We start from the raw sequence: 25,265 nt of genomic DNA, 5'->3' as shown, positions 1-25,265 counted from the left end.
CTCCTTGCAAGTGACCCAGAGATTCCTGGTCCACAACTGTTGGTCACAGGTGTGGGTCCCAGGCCCCGAGGTTCTGTTACCCAGTGCGGGAGGCTGACAGGGGCACACGCCGCCATCTCAGAAAGGCTTGCCATCCTCGAGCACGTGCAGGTGCTTCCTAAGAATTTCAAGGATTACTTAAGTTGTTTTAGTTACACTTTGGTGCATTTTGGTGTATGTTATGGTATCAAGGTATTTGGGCATTTTGAAGGTCTTTGGAGGCACCCCTCAGATGTCAAGGGCTCTCTATTCTGAGTTAGAGAAAAATTGGTTCACTTCTCAGGGTGTAAGAGCAGCTGAGACACTATTTACTCCTGTTTGTGGATCAAAGCAGTCTTTCATTTTTCTGCCCTGGGTTAGTGTCTGTTAGTTCGGGTTACTGAGCAGGTTCCGGGCTGTCGCAGAGGCTGGGAATCCGAGACTGTGCTCTTTCATTGACTGTCTTGCCCTTCAGCCTCCTCTTCAGGTGACGTGGAGAAGGCAGTGACTGAGTTGATCATCGATTTTGACGCAAGCACTGAAGAGGAGGGTCCCTACGAGGCACTGTGCAATGCCGTCTCCTGCCACTCATTGGACAGCGTGGCCAGTGGGCGATCATCAGACCGGGACTCCGGCAGCAAGGAGGCTGATGCCGCAGCAGTGAAAGTTGCTGGAGTGAGACCTGTAGGTGGCCCGGGGCCCTCAGCAGCCTGGAGCTCCTGTTGTCCCCCGGGCATTTGGAGGTGCTGGGCGGAGGGTGTGAGCCCTCGTGCTGGCTCACACGTCAGAGGCCCGGCCCTACTCCCTTTCCTGGGGCTCTGCCACGGCTCCGTCTTCCTTAGTATGCCCTTATCTGCACAGGCCATACTGAGGGAGAATTTTGGTTATTCCAATTTCAATATAATCCATTTGCATCTTTTTATTACTCTTTGGTCTTAGAGCAAATTGAGGCATTTTATTTTTTAGCCATAAGCTGCTTCTGTGTTTGGGACCTGTGCTGCATAGCTTGTTTTCTTTCTGGAAAGCAGCTCTGATGGAGGAAGGGCTTCCGAGATAAGTTCCTGTCCACCTCTGAGCACATGCTCACCTTCCATTTGCCCTCAAAGAATTATCCATGTGGATTTGGACAGATTTCTATATTCCTCAGGGTTGTGGCAAGGTTTAGTTAGACATCGCATGTCTTAGTATGGGGCATTTCTATTTTTCCCCAGTTACAACCCCTCCAGCGGTTGAAATAGTAAGATGAGGGCAGCTCTGAATTTTTCCTTCTCAAGGCCACCTTCCTGTCTTACTGCTTCTTTGTCTGCTGTTTGCTTTTACTTCTGGCCTCATGCATTGTTCTCCAGCCTTCTTACCCCATTTTCTTCCTGGGGTTTTACTGTGAACCTAAGCCTGACCCAGTGTTCCTGCAACCTTCCTTCCTGCATTGGCAGACACAGTAATTTGAGATTTTGAGCCCTGGGCTTTTACTACACTGGCCCTTACTTTAACAGGATCCCAGTGCTAATCCCACCTTGAGGCATATTTTCATCTGTATATTATTTCTTCCTGTTGGAGAGGCTGGCTTTTCCCTTGTGGTCTGAATCTGGCTTATGACCATTTTCACAGGCCTTTGGCTACTAGGTGATGCTTGGGCTTCTCAGGTGTGCCCTGGGAGTGGCCTGATGTTTCTTGGTGTTCTTTTGTGTCAGGCTCTTCGCCCTGCCCTGGAACAGACCTGCATTTTAGTGTGGGTTTTGGAAAGGCCGGCCAGTCTGTGGGAGCCCACAGAGAGGGTGTGATCAGGGACCGGTAAAGCTTGTGAGTGGCAAAGGCCGGTGCCTGTGCTGAGCACCACCAGCATAGTAGCTCTGTAGACAGAGCTAGAGGTGTTTCTTTGTTTGTTTGTTTGTTTTCAATTTTTCACTGTTAAGAACAAATGAATTAGCAAATCCACCTGTGGAGGAAGACTGCTTAAAGTGGTACTTACAGGTGATGCCCATTAGAGGGAGCTGGAGGCTTTGCAAGAAGAGTACAGTGCTACTGAAGGAAGCCCTGTGTAACCGAGTTCCTGTGGGGCTTGGCCTTTGATTTACAATCTCTTTGTTCCATCCTGCTCTGAAGAGCCAGCCTCCTGTAGTCCTTCTGAGTAGAGACTAATGCATTTAGGGTGCATGCTTTGCCATTTTCATTTGAGTCTGTTACGGCCCTGGCACCTTCCTGACCCTTGGTTATGAACTATGGCTGTGGAACTGTTCTACATCTAATCAACAGAATGGAAGGTGTGTACAAATCAGCGCAGTACTTCTAGGGCCCAGGCCAAAGCTTGGGCGTTAGATGATCATGCTTCTCTTTCCTGCCAGTGTCTCTGGTGATTGCTCCCTCAAGAGGCTTTCATACTGTTCTTTCTAGGCTCCTGTAGGTTGCAAAGCCTAGGATGGGTCCTTTGTTGTTGCGTTTCATTTTACTTTTCCTCAGCTATTTGTGTCCCAAGGTTGGGTAACTGTTATAGATTATGGGCCTGCTGCTTTTGTATCCCTTCCTTACAAGGTGGCACCTCTGGAGCAAGGAAGGGTGAGGAAGTGGGACTTCGTGGGAATCTCATATAAATTGCTTTGTTTGGCTTGAATGTATGAACCTGTGTTGAAGTTGTTGCCCGTGGGTGTCCATCTGGATCCAGGGACCATGGGAATAACCGACTTACCAAGATAAAATATCAAGCAGTGAAGCACGTTTTGTTTTTTTTTAAGATTCATTTATTTAATTTTAGAGAGGGAAGGGAGGGAGAAAGAGAGGGAGAGAAACATCAGTGTGTGGTTGCTTCTCGTGCATCCTCTACTGGGGACCTGGCCCACAACCCAGGCATGTGCCCTGACTGGGAATCAAACCAGTGACCCTTTGGTTCGTAGGCTAGTACTCAATCTATGAAACAAGTTTTGATAGAGATCACAGATGCCAAATGCTGGCTAACTCTGGCGGCTCCAGGTACACGAGAACCATGTTTCCCTGCAGATTTCCCTGAAGCTCTCACATAAGTCAGCATTCACCTCTGCCCTGACTTAAATGCTCCTGTTCTCCCAGTGAACTAACCTGCAGGCCAGGGGGTGCACCAGCAGCCAGCTCCTCTCTCAGGTCCCACTGCCTACCCAGGAGGAACACTCATCACCAAGCTCTGGAACAGAAACAGTGTTGGCAGTCCTGCAGGTACAGAGGCAGACCGCTCTTTAGCTTTCTTCCACCAAAGACCATTCTGTATATTCCTGAAATTGTCTGCCCGTGATCTAACTAATTCCTCTGCAACGAGTGTCTTGTTCCAGGGCAAACTAAGACCTCAAATAGCTGTTTCTTGTTGCAAATAAAGTTTTACTGGAACACAGCCCCGCTCACATATTTTCTATGGCTGCCTTGTACCACAGTGGCAAGTTGACTGCAAAGCCTAAAATGCTTACTTTATGGCCCTTTCAGAAAAAGCTTGCCAACCCTTCTCTCAGGCCGAGAACTGAAAAATACTATTTTAAAAAATAGGCTGGATGAAATAGGGTTTTCAAATGCTAATGATGCATAATAGTAACCGTTGAAGGAGGTGACCGAGTACCAAAAACCCATCTGAGCTTTTGCTGATAAACGGGAACAGCACCCGAGTGTGAGCAGGAATGGATGTTTTGGTTCCGGGTTGCTTTCCTCTTTACTTCCTTAATGCCTTTGGTTTGTTCGAGCCCTGACAAGTTGACTCCTTGGACTTGCCGTTTCCTTTTAGAGTGGACTGGTAGCCCAGCCACAGATTGATTGATTTACATGGAGTTCATATGGATCAGTATAGGACGGACATGTTCTCACAGGGCAGTTCAGTGTTTTCAGTGCTGATTTTCCTCACTGCGGTCAAGGATAGGAAAGAGATGTTTATATTCTCTGCTATGAACATCAAAAAGCAAAGAGCATGTTAACTGAAGTGTGCTCATGCGCAGGGTTCTCTCTCTGTACAGACATGAAACCTTGAGTTCGGTCTCTGGGAAGTGCTTTACATTAATCTTTTTCATTTCCAAGGGTTAAGATAAGAGTAAACCTGCCCTGGCTGGTGTGGCTGAATGGGTTGAGTAGCGGCCTGCTGGTTCGATTCCCAGTCAGGGCACATGTCTGGGGAGTGGGCCAGGTCCCTGGTTGGCGGTGTGCAAGAGGCAACATGTTTCTCTCACACATCGTTTCTCTCCCTCTCTTTCTCCCCCTCTTCCCCTCTAAGAAAAATAAATAAAATATATTTTTTTAAAAGTAAACAAAAAAGTTAGATACTTAAAAAAAGAGTGAGTTAAATACGACTTTTTCTCCCTGCAGAGGGAACGCCCACCGCCTCCAGCAAAGCCCCCGCCGGACGAGGAGGAGGAAGACCTCAAAGATAAGAAGCATTTCCCCCTGGCAGCTTCTGAGGTAAAGGGTTAGGGGTTTATTCCCCTCACTGAAACACAATTTGTTCGAAAGTGTGTCGCTGTGTGCTTGAAGAAGACTTTGCTTTCTCGTTTCTTACCACCTCTTTGGATTACTGAGTTTATATTGTGTATATTAGTAATCTGGAACAAGACCTGTCAAACTCACTCAGAAGTACGAGGCAGAGAATCTGGGTGGCTCTCTGACCGATGGGCCAGTCGTTGCTCCGCCTTGCCATGAGCAGTGCCGCGACCAGGTGAAGCCCACACATTTTCTCCTGCTCCAGTGGGCTCACCTGGCTCACTTGTGCTTTTGCACCTGTGTTACCTTTCGATATAAAATCTAGAGAATCACCTGGTCATTGTGCTCTGGCTGGTGTGGCTGAATGGGTTGAGCACCAGCCTGTGAATGGAAAGGTCACCAGTTTGATTCCCGGTCAGTGCACGTACCTGGGTTGCAGGCCAGGTGGGGGGGTGCGGTGCATGACAGGCAGCCACACATTGATGTGTCTCTCCCTCCCTTCCCCACTCTCTAAAAAATGACTAAATAAGTAAAATATAAACATATAGAACCAGAAGGATGGCTTTAGTTTCATGAAATGTTTAAATACAAGGAAGCCATTTAAAAATGGAGACATTGTTGGAGATAGGAGACAATTTCTGTGCTATATACAAATTCTGTCCTTACTTCTTTCTATACCTTAATTACAAAATGCTTATCATGTCTCAACTAAGTGGTCTGTCTAGTTACAGCCTCCAGGGTGATAATACATTGGAGCAGATACAAGTACATGTAGTAAATCCCTAATGTTTTTATGTAGAGGTTCACTTCATTACTCCCTTTTACAAGGAGAACGCTGGTAACATGGAACGTATTCTGTTGGGGCTGAGTCTCTGTAACTGTCTTTTTCTTTAATTTCTTTTAAAAAAATTACATTTTATTAATTTTCTCCCTCCCCTCCCACCCAGCACCCCCACCGCCTCAGACAATGCCCACACCTTTCTTCATGTTTACAGGTCACGTGTACAAGTTCTTGGGTTCCTCCATGTCCTACACTGTACTTGACATCACCAGGTCTATTCTGTAACAACTGATTTGTGCTTCTTAAACCCTTTATCTTTTCACCTATTCCCCCAGTCCTCCCTCCCATCAGGCAGCCATCAAACCGTTCTCTGTATCTATGATTCTGTTTCTGTTCTGCTTGTTTGCTTAGTTTGTTACTTAGCTTCAGTTGTTGATGGATATATATTTACTGCCCTTTTATTGCCCATAGTTTTGATCTTTTTTTTTTCTTAAGTCCCTTTAACATTTCATATAGTAATAGTTTGGTGGTGATGAACTCCTTTAGTGTTTCCTTGTCTGGGAAGCACTTTATCTGCCCTTCCATTTTAAATGGTAGCTTTGCTGGGTGGAACAGTCTTGGTTGTAGGTCCTTGCCTTTCATGACTTTGAATATGTCTTGCCAATCTCTTCTAGCCTGCAAAGTTTGTTTAGCGAAATCAGCTGACAGTCTTATGGGAACTCCTTTGTAGGTAACTAACTTTTCTCTTGCTGCTTTCAAGGTTCTCTCTTTATCTTTTTAACCTTTGGCATTTTAATTATGATGTGTCTTGGAGTGGGCCTCTTTGGGTCCATCTTGTTTGGGACTCTCTGTGCTTCCTGGACTTAATGTGTATTTTCTTCACCAAATTAGGGAAGTTTTCTTTTATTATTTTTTCAAATAGATTTCCAATTTCTTGTTATTTCTCTTCTCCTTCTGGCACCCCTATGATGCAAATGGTGGAACGATAAAAGTTGTCCCAGAGGCTTCTTACACTCTCCTCATTTTGGGGGGATTCTTTTTTCTTCTTGCTATTCCAATTGGTTGTTTTTTGCTTCCTTATGTTCCAAGTCATGGATTTTATTCTCAGCTTCATCCACTCTAGTGTTGTTTCCCTGTAGTGTTGTTCATTTCAGTTAGCGTATCCTTCATTTTTTACTGGATCTTTTTATGCTGTTGAGGTCCTCACTAATTTCCTTGAACATCTTTATAACCAGTGTTTTGAACTCTGCATTTGAAAGATTGCGTATCTCCATTTTGCTTAGTTCCTTTACTGGGGTTTTGTTCTGCTCTTTCATTTGGGCCCATGTTTCTTTGTCTCCTCATTTTGGCAGCCTCCCGGTGTGTGTTTCTGTGTATTAGGTAGAGCTGCTTTGACTCTGACTTGGTAGCATGGCCCAATGTAGTAGGTGTCCTGTAGGGTCCAGTGGCACAGCCTCCCCTACCACCCAAGCTGGGTACTCGAAGCCTGTTCTCTGTGTGGGCTGAGTATACCCTCCTCTTATAGTTGATCCTTAATTATTGTTGGCAGGTCAATGGGAGGAATTTACCCAGGCCAGTCAGCTACAAGGACTGGCTGTGACCACTGACCATCATCCTCTCCCCTTGGAGGAGGATCAGAGGATCAACTCTACAGGGGCCCACTCCACAGAGCTGGGCTTACTTCAGCAGGGCCGTGGTGCCTGGTTGTGTTCTGTCTTGGGTCACTTGGCATAAGCTGTAAAGCGATCTGCAGCTGACTGCTTCTTGTGCTGGACTTGGAGGTTCCCTAGCGAGGCCAGGCTGTGAACCAAGGCCAGCAGCTGCTAGTGTTGGGCCTGGGGCAACCTATCAAGGTATGGGGGCTTGCTGAAGCCAGCTGCTGCTTGTTTGAGATGATTTAGGAAGATTACGAGCATGAGCCAAGAGAAGTCATTCCTATGGAAAAGCTACTGTTAACCACTGGGATGGGCTGGTAAGTTGGGTGGGACAGAGTCTCAAGGAGTCACCTGGGCAACAGTGTGAACCAGGTTGGAGGAGTCTCAGGAAGTAATGCTATCCAACTCTGTGCTTCTGTGTGGGCAGGCTGAGAAGAGGAGCAATGGCCTCTGCCAGCAGCTCTGGCTTGGAGAAAGCTGTCCCCCAGCTCTCACACTGATGCCAGGCATTTCACTCCTCCCTGTATGCAACTGACTCCTTTCAAGCTGCTGCTTCAGTGCTGGAGCTCAGTGGAAGTGAGTCTGAGTAAGTCTGTGCAGGTCCTTTAAGATGAACTGCCTGAGAATCCAGCAGTTTCTCCCACCAACTCAGTCCCTACTGGTTTTTACAGCCAGAAGCCTCAGAGACTTATCTTCCCGGCACTGGAACTCCAGGGGGGCCTGGTGTGGAGCTAGGACCCCTCGCTCCTGAGAGACCCCTCCTGATCTTCTCCACCATGCATGGGTGTGGGACCAGCCCGTTCTGCATCTCCATGTCTCCTCTCCTCTTACCAGTCTGGGTGGGTGTGGTTTCTTCTTTGGTTCCAGTGTTGCAGGACCTCTCTTCAGTTCAGTATCTGCCAGTTATGAGTGATGGTTTTTCTATAGTTTAATTGTAATTTTGATGTGGTTGTGCAAGGAGGTGAGCTGTGTTTACCTAGGCCACCATCTTGGAGACTGTCTGAAAACTTTTAAATTTCTGCCATTTCCTGATGTCTCTTGGGTCCGACTTGTCTGAAGTGGCCCTGAGGCTGCTTTCCCCATGAAGTGGTTGTACTCCCTCTGGCCGAGGCCATGCCTGAGGGAAAGACACAGTTGCTCTGCTCTTTTCTCAGGTGCCGTCTGGACTCTACTGCAACTGTCGTTGCCACCTTTTTAACAAGGTCATGGACTAAAGTTCCCGGTGCCCAAGGATAAGGGCAAGGCTCTTAGGGAGGTATCGAATAATCAAGACTTTCTGTTTTTGCAAGACTTTCTAAAGCAAACAGTTTGGCAATAATGCAGTGTCAAGAGGTAGGGAGACATTTCCACATTACTCTGGATGGGAGACTCCAGTCTAGGGCTTGCTTTGCAGTAGTCTGGAATTCTGGGTCGGCTGAACCACCAGAGTCAGTACGTGGAAGACTCTGTGAACCCCAGCATTGCTTACTTAGTAATGGTCGTACGTGCCTGAATGTAGTGCGGTGCTGGGGTCCGCACCAGTAACCTTTTAATGGTGAAGGCAGATTCCGTTTGCTGTGGTCTCAATGGATAGGTCTTCTACAAAAGTAGACTTATTTTGTTTTACTGTAGTCTTCACCATCTTTATCTTTTTTTTAAAGATTTTATTTATTTTTATTTTTAGAGAGAGGGGAAGGGGAGGGAGAAAGATAAGGAGAAACTCATCAACGTGTGGGAGAAACATCGATGTGTGCGTGCCTCTCGCACACCCCCATTGGGGGGGACCTGGCCTGCAACCCAGACATGTGCCCTGACCGGGAACCGAACTGGTGGCCTTTCAGTTCACAGGCCAAAGGTCTGCAGGCTGACCCTCAATCCATGGAGCCACACCAGCCAGGGCACCACCTTTATTTCTCATACTCTCAAAACTTTACTACCCTAAACGTCATCTCCTTGGAGGCAGTGATTTCATTAAAGTTTAGACTTGTGATTTGGCAGCAGTGTTTCCTAATGATCGTGTCCTATTCCTGAGGTTTGTCATTGCCAGATGGCCCCGGTGGCCTTTAAGGGAACCTGCATATACCTGACTCCAGGAGAGCTCCTCAGAGCAATGAGCAGATCGTGAAACTGGTCGTTCAGACACACACCCATGCACACACACTGTGTAGACGAGCTGCCAGCTGTACCAGCTAACCTTGCGCTTCCTGCAGGCAGAGGTGCTGAGTGTTTTTGGCAAACTGCAGCTGCTGTGGTATCTCTTCCCAGGAAGCTGCCCACCCCAACCAGCCATTCCATTGGTCAGGGTTTGGTGGTAGTAGCTTTTCTCTACAGCAAAAATGTTGCTTTCGATATAGCAGAGAACATGTGCAGGGGGGAGGGGGAGGGATGACTTTGATTTATTGCCAGCCCTGGAAGGAGGGAAAAGATTAAGTTTTAATTTAGTAAAGAGCAGGATTCCTTCAGTTGAAAATCAGTTACTGCCATATTCACTGTGACACAGGGCTTCTTGAGTGGGAGCTAGGAAGGTTGAAGAAAGCAGCTTATTGCTTTAGTGTGAGATTTTTATCTCATAGCTGGCAGGGGCCAGGACAAAGCAGAAAAATATCACCCCACGAGTTGTCTGGGTAGGAGCAGGAGACTCTCAAACTTCTCTGAAGGAGGGAAGCAGTTCCCAATTGGATGGAGAAATCATGCCTCCCAGGAAAAAGTGAGGCCGGCTTGTCCAGAACCAGAGGAAGTGAATTATGTGGCCCTGGCTCTCCTGGGAGCTCTCTGCATAACCTTGGGCAAGTCCCTAGACCTCTCTGGGCCCGGGTTTTGTGTCTGCACAATGAAGGAGCTGGAACCAGGTGCCCTCAAGCAGTGGCTGACGGTTCTGGTCCCTTCCAGCTCTGACATTGACTGGTTCTCTGCTCCCACTAGTTGTGCACAAAGCCAGGCAGGGAGTGAAAGCAGACCTGTGGGCCTGGCCTGCTAGGGAAGGAAGGCTGTCATCAGCCTAGCATCCAGGCAGTCAGATCCCTCTCAGAGGTGTGCCGGGGGCTCTGAGAGCGCCCTCGCTGTGTGTGTGGGGTGGGGGGGGGGCGGGGGGCGGGGGGCGGGGGCGGGGGGTTACTCACGGAATCAGGCTCCCAGGGCGCTGCGCTGCCTAAGTGCTGGCTAGGGGTGTGTAAACCTGCAGGACATGCACTCCTGTCTGTAAAGCCTCTGGTATTAAGTTGACACTGAATGAACTGTTTAATGTCCCTTCTTTGTTCCCTTAATTGTATTCCTGTGAAGAAGCAAAGGAATAATAAATACAGGCAAATGGCTCATTGTAATGTAGTAGCTTTTAGCTTCCAGGTGGCTTTCAGTAAGTGGAGGTTCCTGCTGTGCTTCACAGAATTTTGGAAAGAGACTCCCATTCTGCCTTTAGAGTGGCAGCCTTGTTAACAAACAGGAGCAGCAGGCTCATTGCATCTGAGGCTGCGGGAATCCTTGCTGTGTCTGTCTCTTTAGTCGTAACACGCAACACGCGCTGTGTCTCCAAGAAGCAAAGCTGTGAGAAGCACAAACCCTGTTCGTCTCCAGTGAGCTAGGGGACATGCCGGTGAAGGTGGAGGTTTCTGTGTGTGCCCAAGAACCCCATTTGTAAGGAACTGTTATTTGTGAGGTGGATTGGGAAATCCCCTCTCCCGTTGTTTGTATATATCACCTGTCCTAGAGAAGAGACTGTGCTTTGGGTTGCTCTCCTAATAGCTGGTGTATGATGATTGTTAATTTGTCTGTGAAACTGTTGGATTCTTAGGACAGGTGAGCTGGAATTACCCTCAGAAGCCAGAGTCTCCATTCTCTCTCTCTCGAGGCAGCTGTAACAGCAGCCCTGGTGTGCCTGGCTTGGTTTGAGCTTGGCTACTCTGGCACCATGGCTAGCTGGCCACTGGGCCCTCATCTGCTTGGATCGGTTGGCAGGTGCAGGACCAGCTCTAGTCCAGTTCCTGCGCCAGAGACACTTGGCTGCCTGGACCTCTCAGCAAACAGAGCTGTTTTTTCTCCACTGAAGTAAACACTGCCTAGCCACTCAACTGTTTTCAGAATAAAGATGAGTGGAATTAATTTAAAATTGTGTTATCATAATTGGTAGGAAGCCGGCTTTGGGGGAATTCTTCTTAGAACCCCCAGGACCTGTGAAGAAAGACTCACAGAGAAGTCACGTTGATTCCCGCTGCAGAAGGTGGGAAGGATTCCAGCCTTTGGGTGACTCTGTGCATGTTAGGAAAGAAACGTGGAGAAAGGAGGTCTTGATGCACTGCTCTGAAAGTGCTCTTCACAGAGGGGAGGTCCTGCAGGACATGGTGGAGACGGGAGAGACAAGGGGAGGGAGAATCTTGAATTTTATTCATGGCTTTTGAAAGATAAAATGAGGTGAGGTAAGGAAAGGGTAGTGTTTGATTTATTTTTTAAAGGTTTTTTTAAAAAATTATTTTTTAAAGAGAGGGGAAGAGAGGGAAGGAGAAAGAGAGGGAGAGAAACACCAGTATGCGAGGGAAACACTGATAGGTTGCCTCTCACGCACCACCAACCAGGGACCTGGCCCACAACCCAGGCATGTGCCCTGGCTGGGAATCAAACCGTTGACCTCTCGGTTTATGGGCTGGTGCACAACCCACTGAGCCACACCAGCCAGGGCAGGAAAGGGAGGGTAGTGTTTTAAGCAAAGGCCATTCAATTTGAGGTTCAAGTACATATCCACAAAAGTAGTTGGGATCTCATAGTACACTAGGAATCATTTACCTTCTCTTTCCCTCTGTTGAAAAAGGAACCAATAACCCCAAATTTCTTCAGCGTAACCTGTTTTGGTTGTAGCCACCTGCATGAACAGTCTGTGGTGTTTTCTGTCCTAGGCCTTGGCCATGAGAGCCCGGATTCAGGGGAGTGCAGCCAGGGAAGAGGATGAGCATCCCTATGAGCTGTTGCTAACAGCAGAAACAAAGAAGCTGCCGGCAGTGGATGGAAAAACAAAAGGTACCTATCTCGTCCTTAACCCTCCCCCAGCAGGAACAACTCCAGAAGGATTCATAAAGTTTGTGGTTCTGCGTGGAAGTGGGCGATGCTTTTGTGGCAGTCTGGGCGCTGGGCGTATTACAGCCTTTCATTTTCAGTACAGTTGTTGGAGTGGCTTGCTGCATTTCTGCACATGGAGCAAGGAAAAGGTTAGGTGTGAACAGTGCAAGGAGAGACTGCCAGTGTGGTGGCAGAGATTGATTTGGGGTCTCAAGTCGCAAACCCTCAAGTTAATGCTGTGGAAAAACAAGCCCAACAAGTCAGCCTTTTTGGGTTCAGTCTGACGGCACAGACTCTGCTTCGAGCCCTGACCTCAGAGTGAGGCACTCTGGGGAGGGGCCCTGATTGGCTGCCGCCAGGTAACTAGAGTGCTCTGTCGCCTTGGCCTACTTTTATTGCTGCTGCGTATTCAGCTTGCTGTGTGACGAGTGAGTGCAGTGGAGCTGGGACCCTGCCGGGCAATATAACGCGGTCACGACAGAGGTGAGTTTGCCCTGCCAGGCAACGTGTGACCACCTCTTCTCATAAGGACAAACAGGAAGGGCAGGGCACTTCCCACTCACTACACAGAGGGGACTCTGTGGCCTCTCCTCCGCTCTGTAGCCTGCAGGGACGAGGTCCTTCGCAGTGTATTATCTGTGCCTCCTTCCAATCGTGACAGTTGGTGGTTCAGGTAAGAATGGGGGGCGCGGGTTGTGACGGTCTTTTTTGAAGTACCCTTTGCTAGGCCTCTGGAAGGTGGGGGTGGCAAAGAGAATGTGCGCGTATTGGGAGAACATCATGGAGCTTAATTTTTTTTTAAAGATTTTTATTTATTTATTTTTAGAGAGGGAAGGGAGGGAGAGAGAAGGAGAGAGAAACATCAATGTGCGGTTGCTGGGGGCTGTGGCCTGCAACCCACACATGTGCCCTGACTGGGAATCGAACCTGTGATGCTTTGGTTCGCAGCCCGAGCTCAATCCACTGAGCTACGCCAGCCAGGGTGTTTAAGATTTTTTTTTTTAGCTTAATTTTAAAGGTCCTGTTTAAAAGGTTTTTCTTCTGACATACAGAAACTTTATGGGTTTTTAAATTTTGCTTTGTTTTGTTTTTTGGTTTCCATTTAGAGCTTTTTTGAAAAGGTTATTTAGATATAGTAAAATTCACCCTTTTATGTACAATTCTGTCAATTTTGACAAATATAGTCATACAATTGTGGCCGTATTCAAGGTACAGAACAGTTCAATCCCACCAAAAAGTTCTGTGTCCCTTCATACTCACTCCTGCTCCTTCCCTCACTCCAGCAGTCACTGCTCTGATGCCTGTCCCAGTAACTTCGCCCTTTCTAAACTGTCAGTGAATGGGAGCACACAGTGTGAACCCTTGGCGCCTGGCCTCTTGCACTGAGCAGGATTCATTAGTAGTTCATCCATGTGGTTGCGTCTATCAGTAACTTGCTCCTTTTCATTACTAAGTGGTATTCCTTTTATGGATGCACCACGCCACATCCATGCTCTAGCTGAGAGGCATTTGCTTTATTTACAGTTTGGGGCAGTTACAAAGAAAGCTATTACAAACATTCACATAGAGGTTTTGTGTTAACATAGGTGTTGTTACTCTTGGGTCAGCACTAGGAGTGGGATGACTGGGTCCTGGGTAAATACATCTAACTTTATAAGAAACTGTGGAAACAGTTTCCAAAATGGTTTACCATTTTGCATTCCCATCAGCAGATGCTATATATGCTCCCCAGTGCTTAATATTGTCAGGTTTAAAATTTTTTTAGCCACTTTTTAAAAGATTTTATTTATTTATTTTTAGAGAGAGGGGAAGGGAGGAGAAAGAGGGAGAGAAACATTGGTTGCCTCTCACCTGCCCCCAACTGAGGACTTGACCTGCAACCCAGGCATGTGCCAGTAATCTGACCAGCAACTGACACCCTTTGGTTCTCAGTTTGGCACTCAGTCCACTGAGCCACACCAGCCAGGGCTTTTTAGCCATTCTAATGGGTGTATAGTGGCATTTCATTGTGGATTTAATTTTCAGTGTCATAAAGACTAATGATTTTGAGCATGTATTAATGTTATTATTTACCATCCTTATATGTAAAAGAGATCTGTTCAGATCTTCTGCTCAGTTTTAAAAATTGGGTTTTTGAAATTATTGAGTTGTAAGTGTCCTTTATATATTTTGGGCAAAAGTTCTTCCTCAGTTATGTGAGTTTTCTCCAAGTCTGTGATTTATCTTTTTATTCCCTGAAGAGTGTCTTTTGAAGAGCAGAGGTTCTTAATTTTAATGAAGTTTAATTTATCCTTTTGTTAATGGATAAGGTCACAATTTTTCCTGTGTTTTCCTAGAAACTGTATAGCTTTAGGTGTTACATTTAGGTCTATGATCCAGTTAATTATTGTGCATTGTATGATGTATGGGTGGAGATTCTTTTTATTTTTTTTAATTGCATATGGATGCCCAATAGTTTGAGCACATTTGTTGAGAAAATTGTCCTTTCTCCATGTAATTACATTTGCCACTTGGTTATTCTCAGAATTTTTTCAGCTATTCGAGTTCCTTTATTTTTCTATTCAGAAATTTAGAATCAGCCTGTTGATTTGTTGATTTTTATGAAAAGTCCTGCTGGAATTTTTACTGAGATTGTGTAGAATCTATATAGCATTTTGGGAAGAATTGATATCTTAGTGTATTGAATCTTCCAATCACATGGTAGATATTTAATTAAACATTTAGAGGGCCAAGATAGAGGCATAGGTAGACATGCTTTGCCTCCTCACACAACCAAAAGGACAACAGCCAATTTAAAAACCAAAAAACCATGACTACCAGCAAATTGAACTGTATGGAAGTCTGGCAACCAAGGCGTTAAAGAAGAAACATTCATCCAGACTGGTAGGAGGGGTGGAGACAGGCAGCCAAGGCAGAGAGGATGTGGCAAGGCGACAGACTGGGCTGGGCGAGGCTGTAGCTGGCAGACCGGGTGGTCCCACATTCTCGTGTGGATAAGCCAGGAGGAACTACTGGGGAGTGAGACAGACCACCCAAAACCAGCATTCCAGCGTGGGGAAATAAAACCTCAGAATCTCTGGCTTTAAAAACCTGTGAAGGGAGGGAGGTGGGAGAAACTCCCAGCTTCACAGGAGAGTGCATTGGAGAGACCCACTGGGTCCTAGCATGTACACAAACCCACCCACCTAGGAATCAGCACCAGAAGGGCCCAGTTTGCTTGTGGGTAGCGGAGGAAGTGACTGGAAGCCCGCTGAGAGCTGAGCAAGCAGCATTGTTCACTCTCAGACTCCTCCCCTACATACAGCTCTACAACACAGCAACGTGGGTTTCCCAGTTCTGGTGAATACCTAAGGCTCTCCCCCTTACTATGTAATAGGTGTGTCAAGAGAAAGAAATATGGCCCAAATGAAAGAACAGATGAAAGCTCCAAAAATAGAACTAAGCAATGAAGAGATAGTCAACTTATCAGATGCAGAGTTCAAAACACTGGTAATCAGGATGCTCACAGAAATGGTTGAGTATGGTCGCACAATAGAGGAAAAAGTGAAGGCTATGACAAGTGAGATAAAGGAAAATATACAGGGAACCAAAAGTGAAGGGAAGGAAACCAGGACTCAGATCAACGATTTGGAGCAGAAGGAAGAAATAAACATCCAACCAGAACAGAATGAAGAAACAACAATTCAAAAATATGAGGAGAGGCTTAGGAACCTTTGGAAAACTTTAAATATTACCACATCCTAATCATAGGGGTGCCAGAAGGAGAAGAGGAAGAGCAAGAAATTGAAAACATAATGAAGGAGAACTTCCCCAATTTGGCAAAGAAAATAGATTTCCAGGAAGTCCAAGAAACTCAGAGATTTCCAAAGAAACTAAACCCAAGGAAGCACACACCAAGGCACATCATCATTACGTTACCAAAGATGAAAGATAAGGAGAGAATCTTAAAAGCAGCAAAAGAAAAGGAGACAGTTACCTACAAAGGAGTTCCCATAAGACTGTCAGGTGATTTCTCAGAAGAAACCTTATAGGCAAGAAGGGGCTGGAAAGAAGTATTCAGAGTCATGAAAGGCAAGGACTTAACTTCCAAAATTACTCTATCCAGTAAAGTTATCATTTAGAATGGAAGGGCAGATAAAATGCTTCCCAGATAAGGTCAAGTTAAAGGAGTTCATCATCACACCACCCCTCCCACCAAGCCCTTATTATATGAAATATTAAAGGGACTTACCTGAGAAAAAACGGATCAAAACTATGAACAGTAAAATGACAATAAACTCACAACTATCAACAACTAAACCTAAAAAACAAAAACTAATCAAATACCTAAAATAGGAACAGAATCACAGAAATGGAGATCACATGGAGGGTTATCAGTGGGGAGAGGGAGGGGGGAGAATGGGAGGGAAAGGAACAGGAAATAAGAAACATAAATGGACCCTGGCTGGCATAGCTCAGTGGATTGGGTGCTGGCCTGAGAACCAAAGAGTCATAGGTTCAATTCCCAGTCAGGGCACATGCCTGGGTAGCAGGCCAGGTTTCCCATTGGGGGTAGGCAAGAGGCAACCACACACTGGTGTTTCTCTCCCTTTCTTTCTCCCTCCTTTCCTCTCTCTCTAAAAACAAATGAATAAAATATTTTTTAAAAAAGAAACATAATTGGTAGGTACGAAATGAACAAGGGGAGGTTAAGAATAGTATAGGAAATGTAGAAGCCAAAGAAATTGTATGTGTGACCCATGGACACGAACTAAAGGGGGCGGAGGATGCTGGTGGGAGGGGCAGTACAGGGCAGGGGGGATTAAAGGGCAGAAAGAAATGGGACAACTGTAATAGCATAATCAATAAAGTGTACTTAAAAAAAAAACATGTAGGGGGGAGTAGAGCATCCATGCCTTCTGTAATGGTTTAATAATAAATCCATACTGAAATTATCCATTAAATAACAAATAGTTAATTTAATGCTCTGTTTGAAAGTAGTGCTTAGGCCCTGGCTGGTGTGGTTCAGTGGATTGAACACCAGACTGTGAACTCGAGGGTCATGGGTTTGATTCCCAGTCAGGGCCCAGTCAGGGCACAAGCTTGGACTGCAGGCCAGGTCCCCAGTATGGGTGCACGAGAGGCAAACACACATTGATGTTTCTCCCCCTCTCTTTCTCCTTCCTTTCCCCTTCTCTCTAAAAATAAATAAATAACATCTTTAAAAAAAAAAAGGAAAGTAGTTCTTAGTGAGGAAAGAATCATTAGCATCATGGAGCAGGAAGATTTCAATTCTTTCTCTCTTTCAGAGGCTTGAATTTGGATACTACAAGATAGTGGGCTCAACCTTTGGAAGGAGGGAGGAGGGAAATTCAGATGAGCTTTGTAAATGGGGCTAGTCTCCTTGGCTGCCAAGTACCCTTCCTTGATAGGAGTTTTCTGTCCTCAGAGCAAGACATCTCCAGATTCAGGAGGGAACTGCCCAGGACAAGCACCCAGCCCACATCCTGCCCTCCTGTGCTTTGGTTTCTTCAGCTCCGCAGTGCTGGGCTAACAGCAGAGAGTATGTGGCTGTGCCTGCCTCCAGGCTAGCTGCTTGGGTTACTCAGCTTTCCAGCGAGGGAGGTGTGAGACATTAAATGCGAAAGTGGACTCTGCCAGTTTCTTAGTAGCCTGGAAGGAGTGCCTGCCAGGGTTGGTGAAAGTGAGGCAAAGTATTAGGTAGCTTTTATGAATTAATTTATCAATTTTCAAAAGGCCATGTTAATGAGACCGCCAGAGCTTTCAGCCCTCGTTACTGTAATTCAAGAAACTGCGGTGTGAGGAGCGGGATAGGGGATTTTTTTTTTAAACTGCATTTTAAAATTACATTTGTATTAGCACACTAGAAAAAATCTGAAAAAAATCAGAAGTGAATACAAATAAAACGCTCAGGGTCTTCTCGCCTCTCTGCTCCTCACAGTTGCCGGAGGTGACCGCAGTCGGAGAGTGTGGTGTGTGCTTCAGGCCATTTGCTATCTTCACACAAAAATGACCGTGTGAGATTGTTTTGTGTTGAACCTAAAGTGGGATCATATTTTACAAGCTATTTTGCAAACTTGCTTTTTTTTGCCTCGTCTATACATTATAGGTACAATTTTCTCTTAGCTCTTTAAAATCTACCTCATTCTTTTAAAATGATCGTTAAATATCTCATGACTCATTCTTCCTTTCTCCCGCTGATGGATGTTTAAGTCACCCCCAGTATTTCTCTGTGATGAATTATGCTGCTGTGGACATTTGTGTACATATTCTTACATGCTTATAAGAGTATTTCCTAGAAGACTTTGACAGAAAGTGGAATTAGGCAGGCAGAGTGGCAGCACAGGCTGGATCTAACCGGTGGAGCTAAGTTCCCTTCCCTGGCGGTGAATGCGCACGCTCTCCTCCCCGCATCTCCACCTGCACATTGTCATCCTCTGATTTGTTCACCGTGATCAGCAAAAAGCAACAACGGTGTTTTTTGAAATTGGCATTTGAATGAGTAGTGAAATTGAGCTTGTTGATTAGTCTATGAGTTGCCTAATTTTTTTTCTCTTTTTCTACTTACAGAGTATTGGTACTAGAAACACTTCATATAAATACTTAATAGTATTTTGCCAAAGTGATACTCAGAGAAAAGTTTATACCCTTAAGTTCATTTGCTAAAAAACAAGAAAGACCCTGGCTGGCGTAGCTCAGTGGATTGAGTGTGGGCTGCGAACCAAAGTGTCTCAGGTTTGATTTCCAGCCAGGGTACATGCCTGGGTTGCAGGCCATAACCCCCAGCAACCACACATTGATGTTTCTCTTTCTCTCTCTCTCTCCCTCTCTCTCTCTCTCCCCCCCTTCTTCCCTCTCTAAAAATAAATAAATAAAATCGTAAAAAAAACAAAAACAAGAAAGACTAAAACTTAACCAAAAGGAAGTGGCAGAGAGTAATTAATAAAGATGAAAGCAGATAGTATACTTCACATACTTTATGGTATGCATATTATATCTCAGTAAAATAAAGAAAAAAGTAAAAGCACAAATAATGACCAAAAAATGGAATAGCCTTGATCCTTACAGTAAAAACTTGTTTGATTTTTAAAAGATAATCTGACAATGCTGATCAAGAAAATAGAAATAAAACAACATGAGAATAGTAAAAGAATGTATATAACCACAAATTCAAACATTTTAAAATTAATATTGTATAAATGTTTTACACAAATGTAAGAGCATATAGAAGCAACATGCAAATAGTTAAAAACTACACAGTGTTTTTTGTTTTGTTTTGTTTTTTATTTTAGAGAGAGGGAAAGGGAGGGAGAAGGAGAGAAATGTTGATCGGCCTGTGCTCTAACCAAGGACCAGGTCTGCAACCCAGGCAGGTGCCCTGACCGGGATTGAATGAACCTATAACCTCTCAGTTTGTGGGATGATGCCCAACCAACTGAACCACACCAGCCAAGGTTGTACAGTAAATGTTTAAAGCACTTTTTTGAAACAAACAACAAAATGAATAACAAGGGGGCTATGTATGGTTAGATAATGTCGTTACCATCCCCTTGGGATGCATTTCTGGGAGAGTCATTAGTCCGCTATAGTGACTAGTTGAGGCAGCGTTTCTACTGGCATTTAGTTCCTGCTGACCAGGAATGCCACGCATCTTACACTGTGCAGGACAATCCTGCACACTGAGGAGTTTCCCACCCAGAAATGCCATTTGTGTCTGTAGAGGTGACAAAAACTGACAGAAGTGGAATGCTTCATTAGCATCCATGAAGTAGAAAACCTGTCCCCCCACAAAAGGCACTAGGCCCAGGTGGTTTTATGATAGTTTTATCCAACAAGGTATTTCTGTTATTTAAATTATTTCCAATGCGGGGAAAGTCTTCTGAAGTCACTGGGCGGGGCATGCCTGAGGACAGTGTTTCCTGTTTCGCGTAGCCTCGTCATCATTTCTCTGCTGTTCAGCTGTTTGCCAGCTGAACATTCTGGTCATACCATGGCTCAGAGAAACAGAGGGCAACTTTTCAGGTTTGATAGCAGGTGGGAAAGTAGCCAAGAGCTCTTAAAGTCATTGTTCTCTGTGGTGGTTTTCTGCCGCATCTGCCAGTAGCATTCAGGTCCACTAAGCTAGGACAGTGATGAATGATTATCTGAGGACAGATACATGTGGGCTTACTGGCATGTGGCCACGTTCTGAGGGGTTTTTTAGATGCAGTCAGTATTCCTGAGGGTTGTGCATTTAGGTCTGTGTGAAGTTCGTGTATGAGGATAAAGACCATAATCCTCTTGGGGGTGGGAGGAGGAAATACTATTTTAGCTTCTCCCTCTGCTCCCACATCCAGAGTGCTGCCAATTCCTGAGCCTTAGGGGCTTCTGTAGTGTAAGTCTTGGTTTTTCCCTTTGCCAGCTGGGATTCTCAGGTGTGCTTCCATCAGCAGTCCCACCTTTGGTACAGTCGGTTTGGTAAGGCTTCGGGAAGATTTAATGGACACCTGTGTTCAGTGCACCATTAGTGTCTGGAAGGTCCAGGCCATCTTTTCCTGGTGGATTCCAAGGAGAATGTGTGATGGTAGAACCCTAGATTGCAGTTGGGAGAGACTAGAGGTAGGAATATCCTGAGGCCATGAGTCTTCAGGGAATCTCTTAAAGGAAATTAGAGCCCAAAGTAGGGACAGTAGGAAGTGGTGACAGACGTATCGAGGAGGACCTTACAATGAAATGTGGAAAACTTAGGAGGAGAGGGTATTGAGGATGACCCTGAGGTTGGGAGCCTAGTTAATTGGGACGATACTATGCACCTAACAGAAGTGGGGGATTGAAGGGCAGATGTGTTTGAAGAAGGATGTTGAGTTCAATTTTGAATATAGGTTTGAGGTGTTTCAGGTACCAGGAGAACATCCAGGTAAAGGTACCCCATATAAACACTTAGAAATATGAGTATGATGTTTGGAAGAGGTGTAAAGATTAGAAACAGATTCGTGAATCATCCAAGCTGAGGTGATGTTTAACGTAAACGATAACCAGGATAATGCAGTGTCTTAGAAACCAAGGCTGAATGTGATGGAAATCCCAAAATAACAGGTTTAAACAGGATAGAAGTCCAGAAGTAAGGACTCCAGGGCTAGTTCATGATGAGCAAGGACCCAGTTTCCTTCTGCCAGTTCATGAGTCAAGAGGACTATTTAAGTACAGGCTGTCAGCACAGGAAGAAAGAAAGGGGAGAAGAAGGCACTTGGTTGAAGACAGTGCTTAAAAGGTGCACATACCACTTTCACTTACAACCCATCGGCCAGAACTTGGTCACGTGGCTATACCTAGCTACAGTGAAGTTGGGAAATGTAGTCTTTATTCTAGGTGTCTGTGAGCCGATCCAAAAAAATCCCATAACTGAGGAAGGAGGGGAAAGTGACTACTGGGGACAGGTGGTACACAGTGCCAAACGACGCAGAAAGAGCTGGAAGAATGAAGACGAGGAAAAGAGTTAAGCAATCAGGGGCCATTAGTAAATCTCAGATGGGGCATATTTCCGTGAGGTGGGTGGGAAGAGATGAAATTATCCCCACATTTGACCTAGTGTTAAGAGTAATTACGGAAGTTTGTCTGATCCAAATCTTCTCTGGACATTTGTCTGATTGTCTTCCAAGAGTATGTATGGGTGCTGTGGGGAAGACGACAGTATGAAAAGAGTGGAAGAGACGAGGAGTCGATCTTACGGCGATAGCACAGTTCTCAAGGGACGAACGAAAGGATGGACAAACGGCAGGCTTCCTTTTGGATTCTTGCTCTGCCACTCATTGGCTGGTGACCTTGAGGAAGTCATTTAACCTCTTTAAGCCTCATTTTCCGTGTGTGAAATAGGAATACAAATTCTTACCTCATGGTTGCTAAAAATGATTATTAAAAAAGAAACTATTAATACTTATAGCCCAGTGTCTGGCACAGAATAAGCACCTAATACATTGCAGCTATTGGAAGCAGCTGAGTTAAATAAATTGGTTGAGGACTCAGTCAGTTGTTTCTTGAGTATTCAGCAGGGCTCAACATTCCAGCAACTGGAGACGAGAAGGCAAATGGTGGTGAACACCCACTGTTGGAACTGGCAGAAGATCAAGGGAAGCAGAGATGGCAAGTGTGCTATTATATTAGGCACAAATGTCAGGGCTGGTCACACACTGATCCAGGCAGAACTAGAATATTGAACAGGGAAGTTTGAGGGCCCAGAGGTCCAACAACAGGCAGAACTCATGTTTAGGGAGGTATTTAAGGAAATGGTGGAGAAGTAAAGTAATCAACACCGAGTCCGTGAGTGCCAAAGCTGGCTGTACCCATCCGTGCGGCACTGGGTGGAGGTGGCTCCCCCCACCCGGACGTTGTCCACTGCGCTGTCGTTACCATCGCCCTGAACCAGGCTGGCAAGACTACGGGACCTGCTCTGGCACCTGAGGTTTATTCTGCCTGGTTTCCAGGGCCTCCTAGAGGAAGCCAGCCTCTGTGTGCAGTGCTGCCAGCATGAAGAGCAGTTGGAAATGGGTGCACATGAAAAATGATGATAATGATGACAGCTTCCATTTTCCAAATGATTCTTATGGTCCAGCCACGTGTGGAGTTCATTTACACTGATTAGGTCATTGAATATGTCCAGACAGACCTGGGTAGGAGCTATTTTTATCCCTGTTTAGTAGATGAGAAAGGAGTTGGGTGTTAGAGCTGAGTCTTAAGCCCTCATCTGGCCGGATCCCAGGTCCAAAGCCTGAAGCTTCTTTAGTCACAAGGTTACATCATTTCACACCTAGAGCCCTGCTGCTATTCACATTCTTAACATCAGAGAGCTGGAAGGAAACCTTGGGTCATCTAGTCACAGATTCAACCCATGCTAAATCTCAAGCCTTAGAGAAAGCAGCCCAGCCGGTCGTTGTTTGAAAAAGACGCAGAGAGGAAAAGCCACAGGACTGGGACTACGACTTGGACCTCTCTCTGTTCCTCCGGGTGCCACGGACCAGAATGGACTCTCGGTCTATTTGTCTTCTCAGATCAGTGTCCCGCCAGTGTGTACAAACCCCAGTCAGAACCCTCCTCCCAGGAAAGCACGGGCCCTCCAAAAGCAGCCGTGCATGTACTTAGGAGTTCACACGGTTTCCGACGCTCACCACAGTGACCAGGTGATCCAGGGTTCGATCCTAAAGGAACAAAGAAAGCGGAGCAGTCTGGGAAATTGGAGTGTCCCCACTTCCTCCTCTGCATCTGAGCATTGATTGGACTTAGTGAGTTCTCACATGAGTTGCCTTTTCAGCCCTACTTTAAACAGGCAGGATAACTAAAAATGTGAATATTAAAATTTTATTATTCAAAAGCCCTTGAAGTCCCCATGGATCATCGTAGTAATTAAAATGCAGCACAGAAGACCCCTTGCCTCAGCAGCTCACAGTAAAAAGAAAATGAACACCCAGACCGGATTAAGATAGAAAGTGGAAAAGGCTAGAATTAGCATGCTGATGTGTCCTATTCAGCAGAGCAGCTGGCCTTGATGGAGGGGGAGGGGAGGAGTGCTGCGGGCGGTGTGGGAGGCACTCAGGGAGCCTTGTAATTCCGAAGGCGGGCACACAGTGAGTCCCAGTCCGAAGGAAGGCCTCTGGCCCAAGGGTCCTCTTCTGCGAATCCTCAGGCCCGCGAGACCTCACACAAGGCTCGTGTCTCTGCATTTTCTAATGTATTTCCACTTCTCTTTAAGCCTGCCAAGGCCTGCCTTCTCCAGTGCCCAGCTCTACAGCTACCTCTTCCAGGAAGCCTCCTGGTTCAACATAATCACACTTTCCTTTCTGCTCACTGTGCATTTGGCTTATACTTTTCTTCAAGCATCTATGAATTTTTGCCTTGAATTTTAGTCATTTCTGTATATGCTAGTCTTTCCCAATAGTGTGTAAGTCCATTGGGCAGGTGCGGTATCTTCATCTTTATATCGCTGAGCTGCCCCCTGAAGGCAGGCGTTTTGCACATGCTCATGGATGGGGCAGGTGGCTGGTGCAGCCACTCTGGAGCTGGTCTCAGTGTCTTTCCCCGCCTTCTCACTGTGCCCCCTCTGCCCTCTCCTGCTGTCCAGAGTTGGGAGGATAGTGAAGTCAGTGGGTGTTTGTATTTGTCAGGCACGTTGCCTTTGGTGATCCTCATGAGGAACAGAGAAGTAGTCTCATCTGTGAGCCAAATATGCTGTGATGGATCTGTGTGGAGAAAACTAATTGTTAACATCTGTTGAGAGCTGGCACGTGCTAGTCATGGTTCTGAATGCTTCACACGTATAATCTAATTCTCACAACAATCCTATGAAAGAAGTACTACTAACATTTCCAAATCCTACATGAAAATACTGGGCACAGACAGTTAAGCAATTTGCTGAGATTCTGCTCTTGATCAGTAGTACCTTATGTTAACAACACCTTGTCCCTAAGAGACTTGATGCCCTCCCAACTTTACAGAAGGAAGGGACCATTCAGTAGCTCTATTCCCACCCTTTGGTTTGCCGGGAAATCTAGCTTAGGCTTGGACATGGTTTTTTACGGGGCAGAGAACACCATCTTAGCATACGGTCCTGGGGTTCTTAGATCAAGCTCTCAGACACCAAGGTGTCTTTCCTAGGGAGTTGCCGGGGCAAGTGGAGTAAGTGCAGGAACCCCTCCGTGATGTCCTGCGCTTCACACAGTGTTGGTGGAGTGTGGTTTCTCTAATGGAATTATGACCCTCAGAAATTCTTCCTCCTCACATATTTCCTTCTCCCCTAAGTTTCCATTTCTTTTTTCTGCCCACTTCCTCCCCCGGCATCAGCCTGGTACTGAGGACTTGGCATCAGCCCCTCTTTCTTCATTGAAGGCTCGCCTGAATGGCGGCTGTTACACAGGGCCCCCATTGTGGGCTCCCACAGCAGCGGCAGAGCATGCTCCACGGCCCGGGCTTGAGGTCCACCCAGGCAGCGTGAGCCGGCTGGCTCCCAGTCCTGGACTGTGGTGTTTTCTTTTGTTGTCGGGCTCACCCTCCTCCACACCACTCCCCAAACTGTTAAATAAGAAGCTAGAAGCTAATGCACAGAAATGGAAGCCTGTGCTCCTGGTACCAAAGACCTCTTTCTGCATTCAGGTGCAGCCAGAGGGACCTCACCGCTTCGGCCAGGATCTGTAGGAAGCTGGCCATTGGAATATAGCCCCGAGGTGGCCGATTTTACAGCTTGGTTGACTGTCCCATCAGCCTCTCCTAGGAAGTGCTGTAGGCCCGAGCCCCACTTAGACGGTCATGTGTCATCCTCTCTGTGGCCCCACCAAGCAAGCAGCACAGAGTATCCATGTTCGAGCTGCCAATGGCCATGTGTGTTCATGCACCGACGTCATGGT

At 46.1% G+C, this 25,265-nt stretch overlaps 1 protein-coding gene across 4 annotated transcripts in view; it reads left to right on the top strand.

Annotated features, from left to right (window-relative positions):
* Positions 1–25,265, top strand: part of ANKS1A (ankyrin repeat and sterile alpha motif domain containing 1A) — a 187,900-nt gene that overhangs the window by 88,412 nt on the left and 74,223 nt on the right. For all 4 annotated transcript variants that reach the window (XM_045835604.1, XM_045835594.1, XM_045835584.1 and 1 more), the window contains 3 exons: positions 494–702; positions 4,327–4,419; positions 11,736–11,856. In XM_045835604.1, coding sequence (XP_045691560.1) covers positions 494–702; positions 4,327–4,419; positions 11,736–11,856 — 423 coding nt within the window. The remainder of the gene's footprint in view (positions 1–493; positions 703–4,326; positions 4,420–11,735; positions 11,857–25,265) is intronic.

The sequence above is a fragment of the Phyllostomus hastatus genome, unplaced genomic scaffold (genome assembly GCF_019186645.2).
Source record: "Phyllostomus hastatus isolate PE091 unplaced genomic scaffold, TTU_PhHast_1.1 phas_contig_1048, whole genome shotgun sequence".
In the NCBI taxonomy this organism is placed as follows: domain Eukaryota; kingdom Metazoa; phylum Chordata; class Mammalia; order Chiroptera; family Phyllostomidae; genus Phyllostomus; species Phyllostomus hastatus.
Note: the sequence above shows the minus strand (reverse complement) of the source record. Positions and strands in the feature narration are given on the sequence as shown.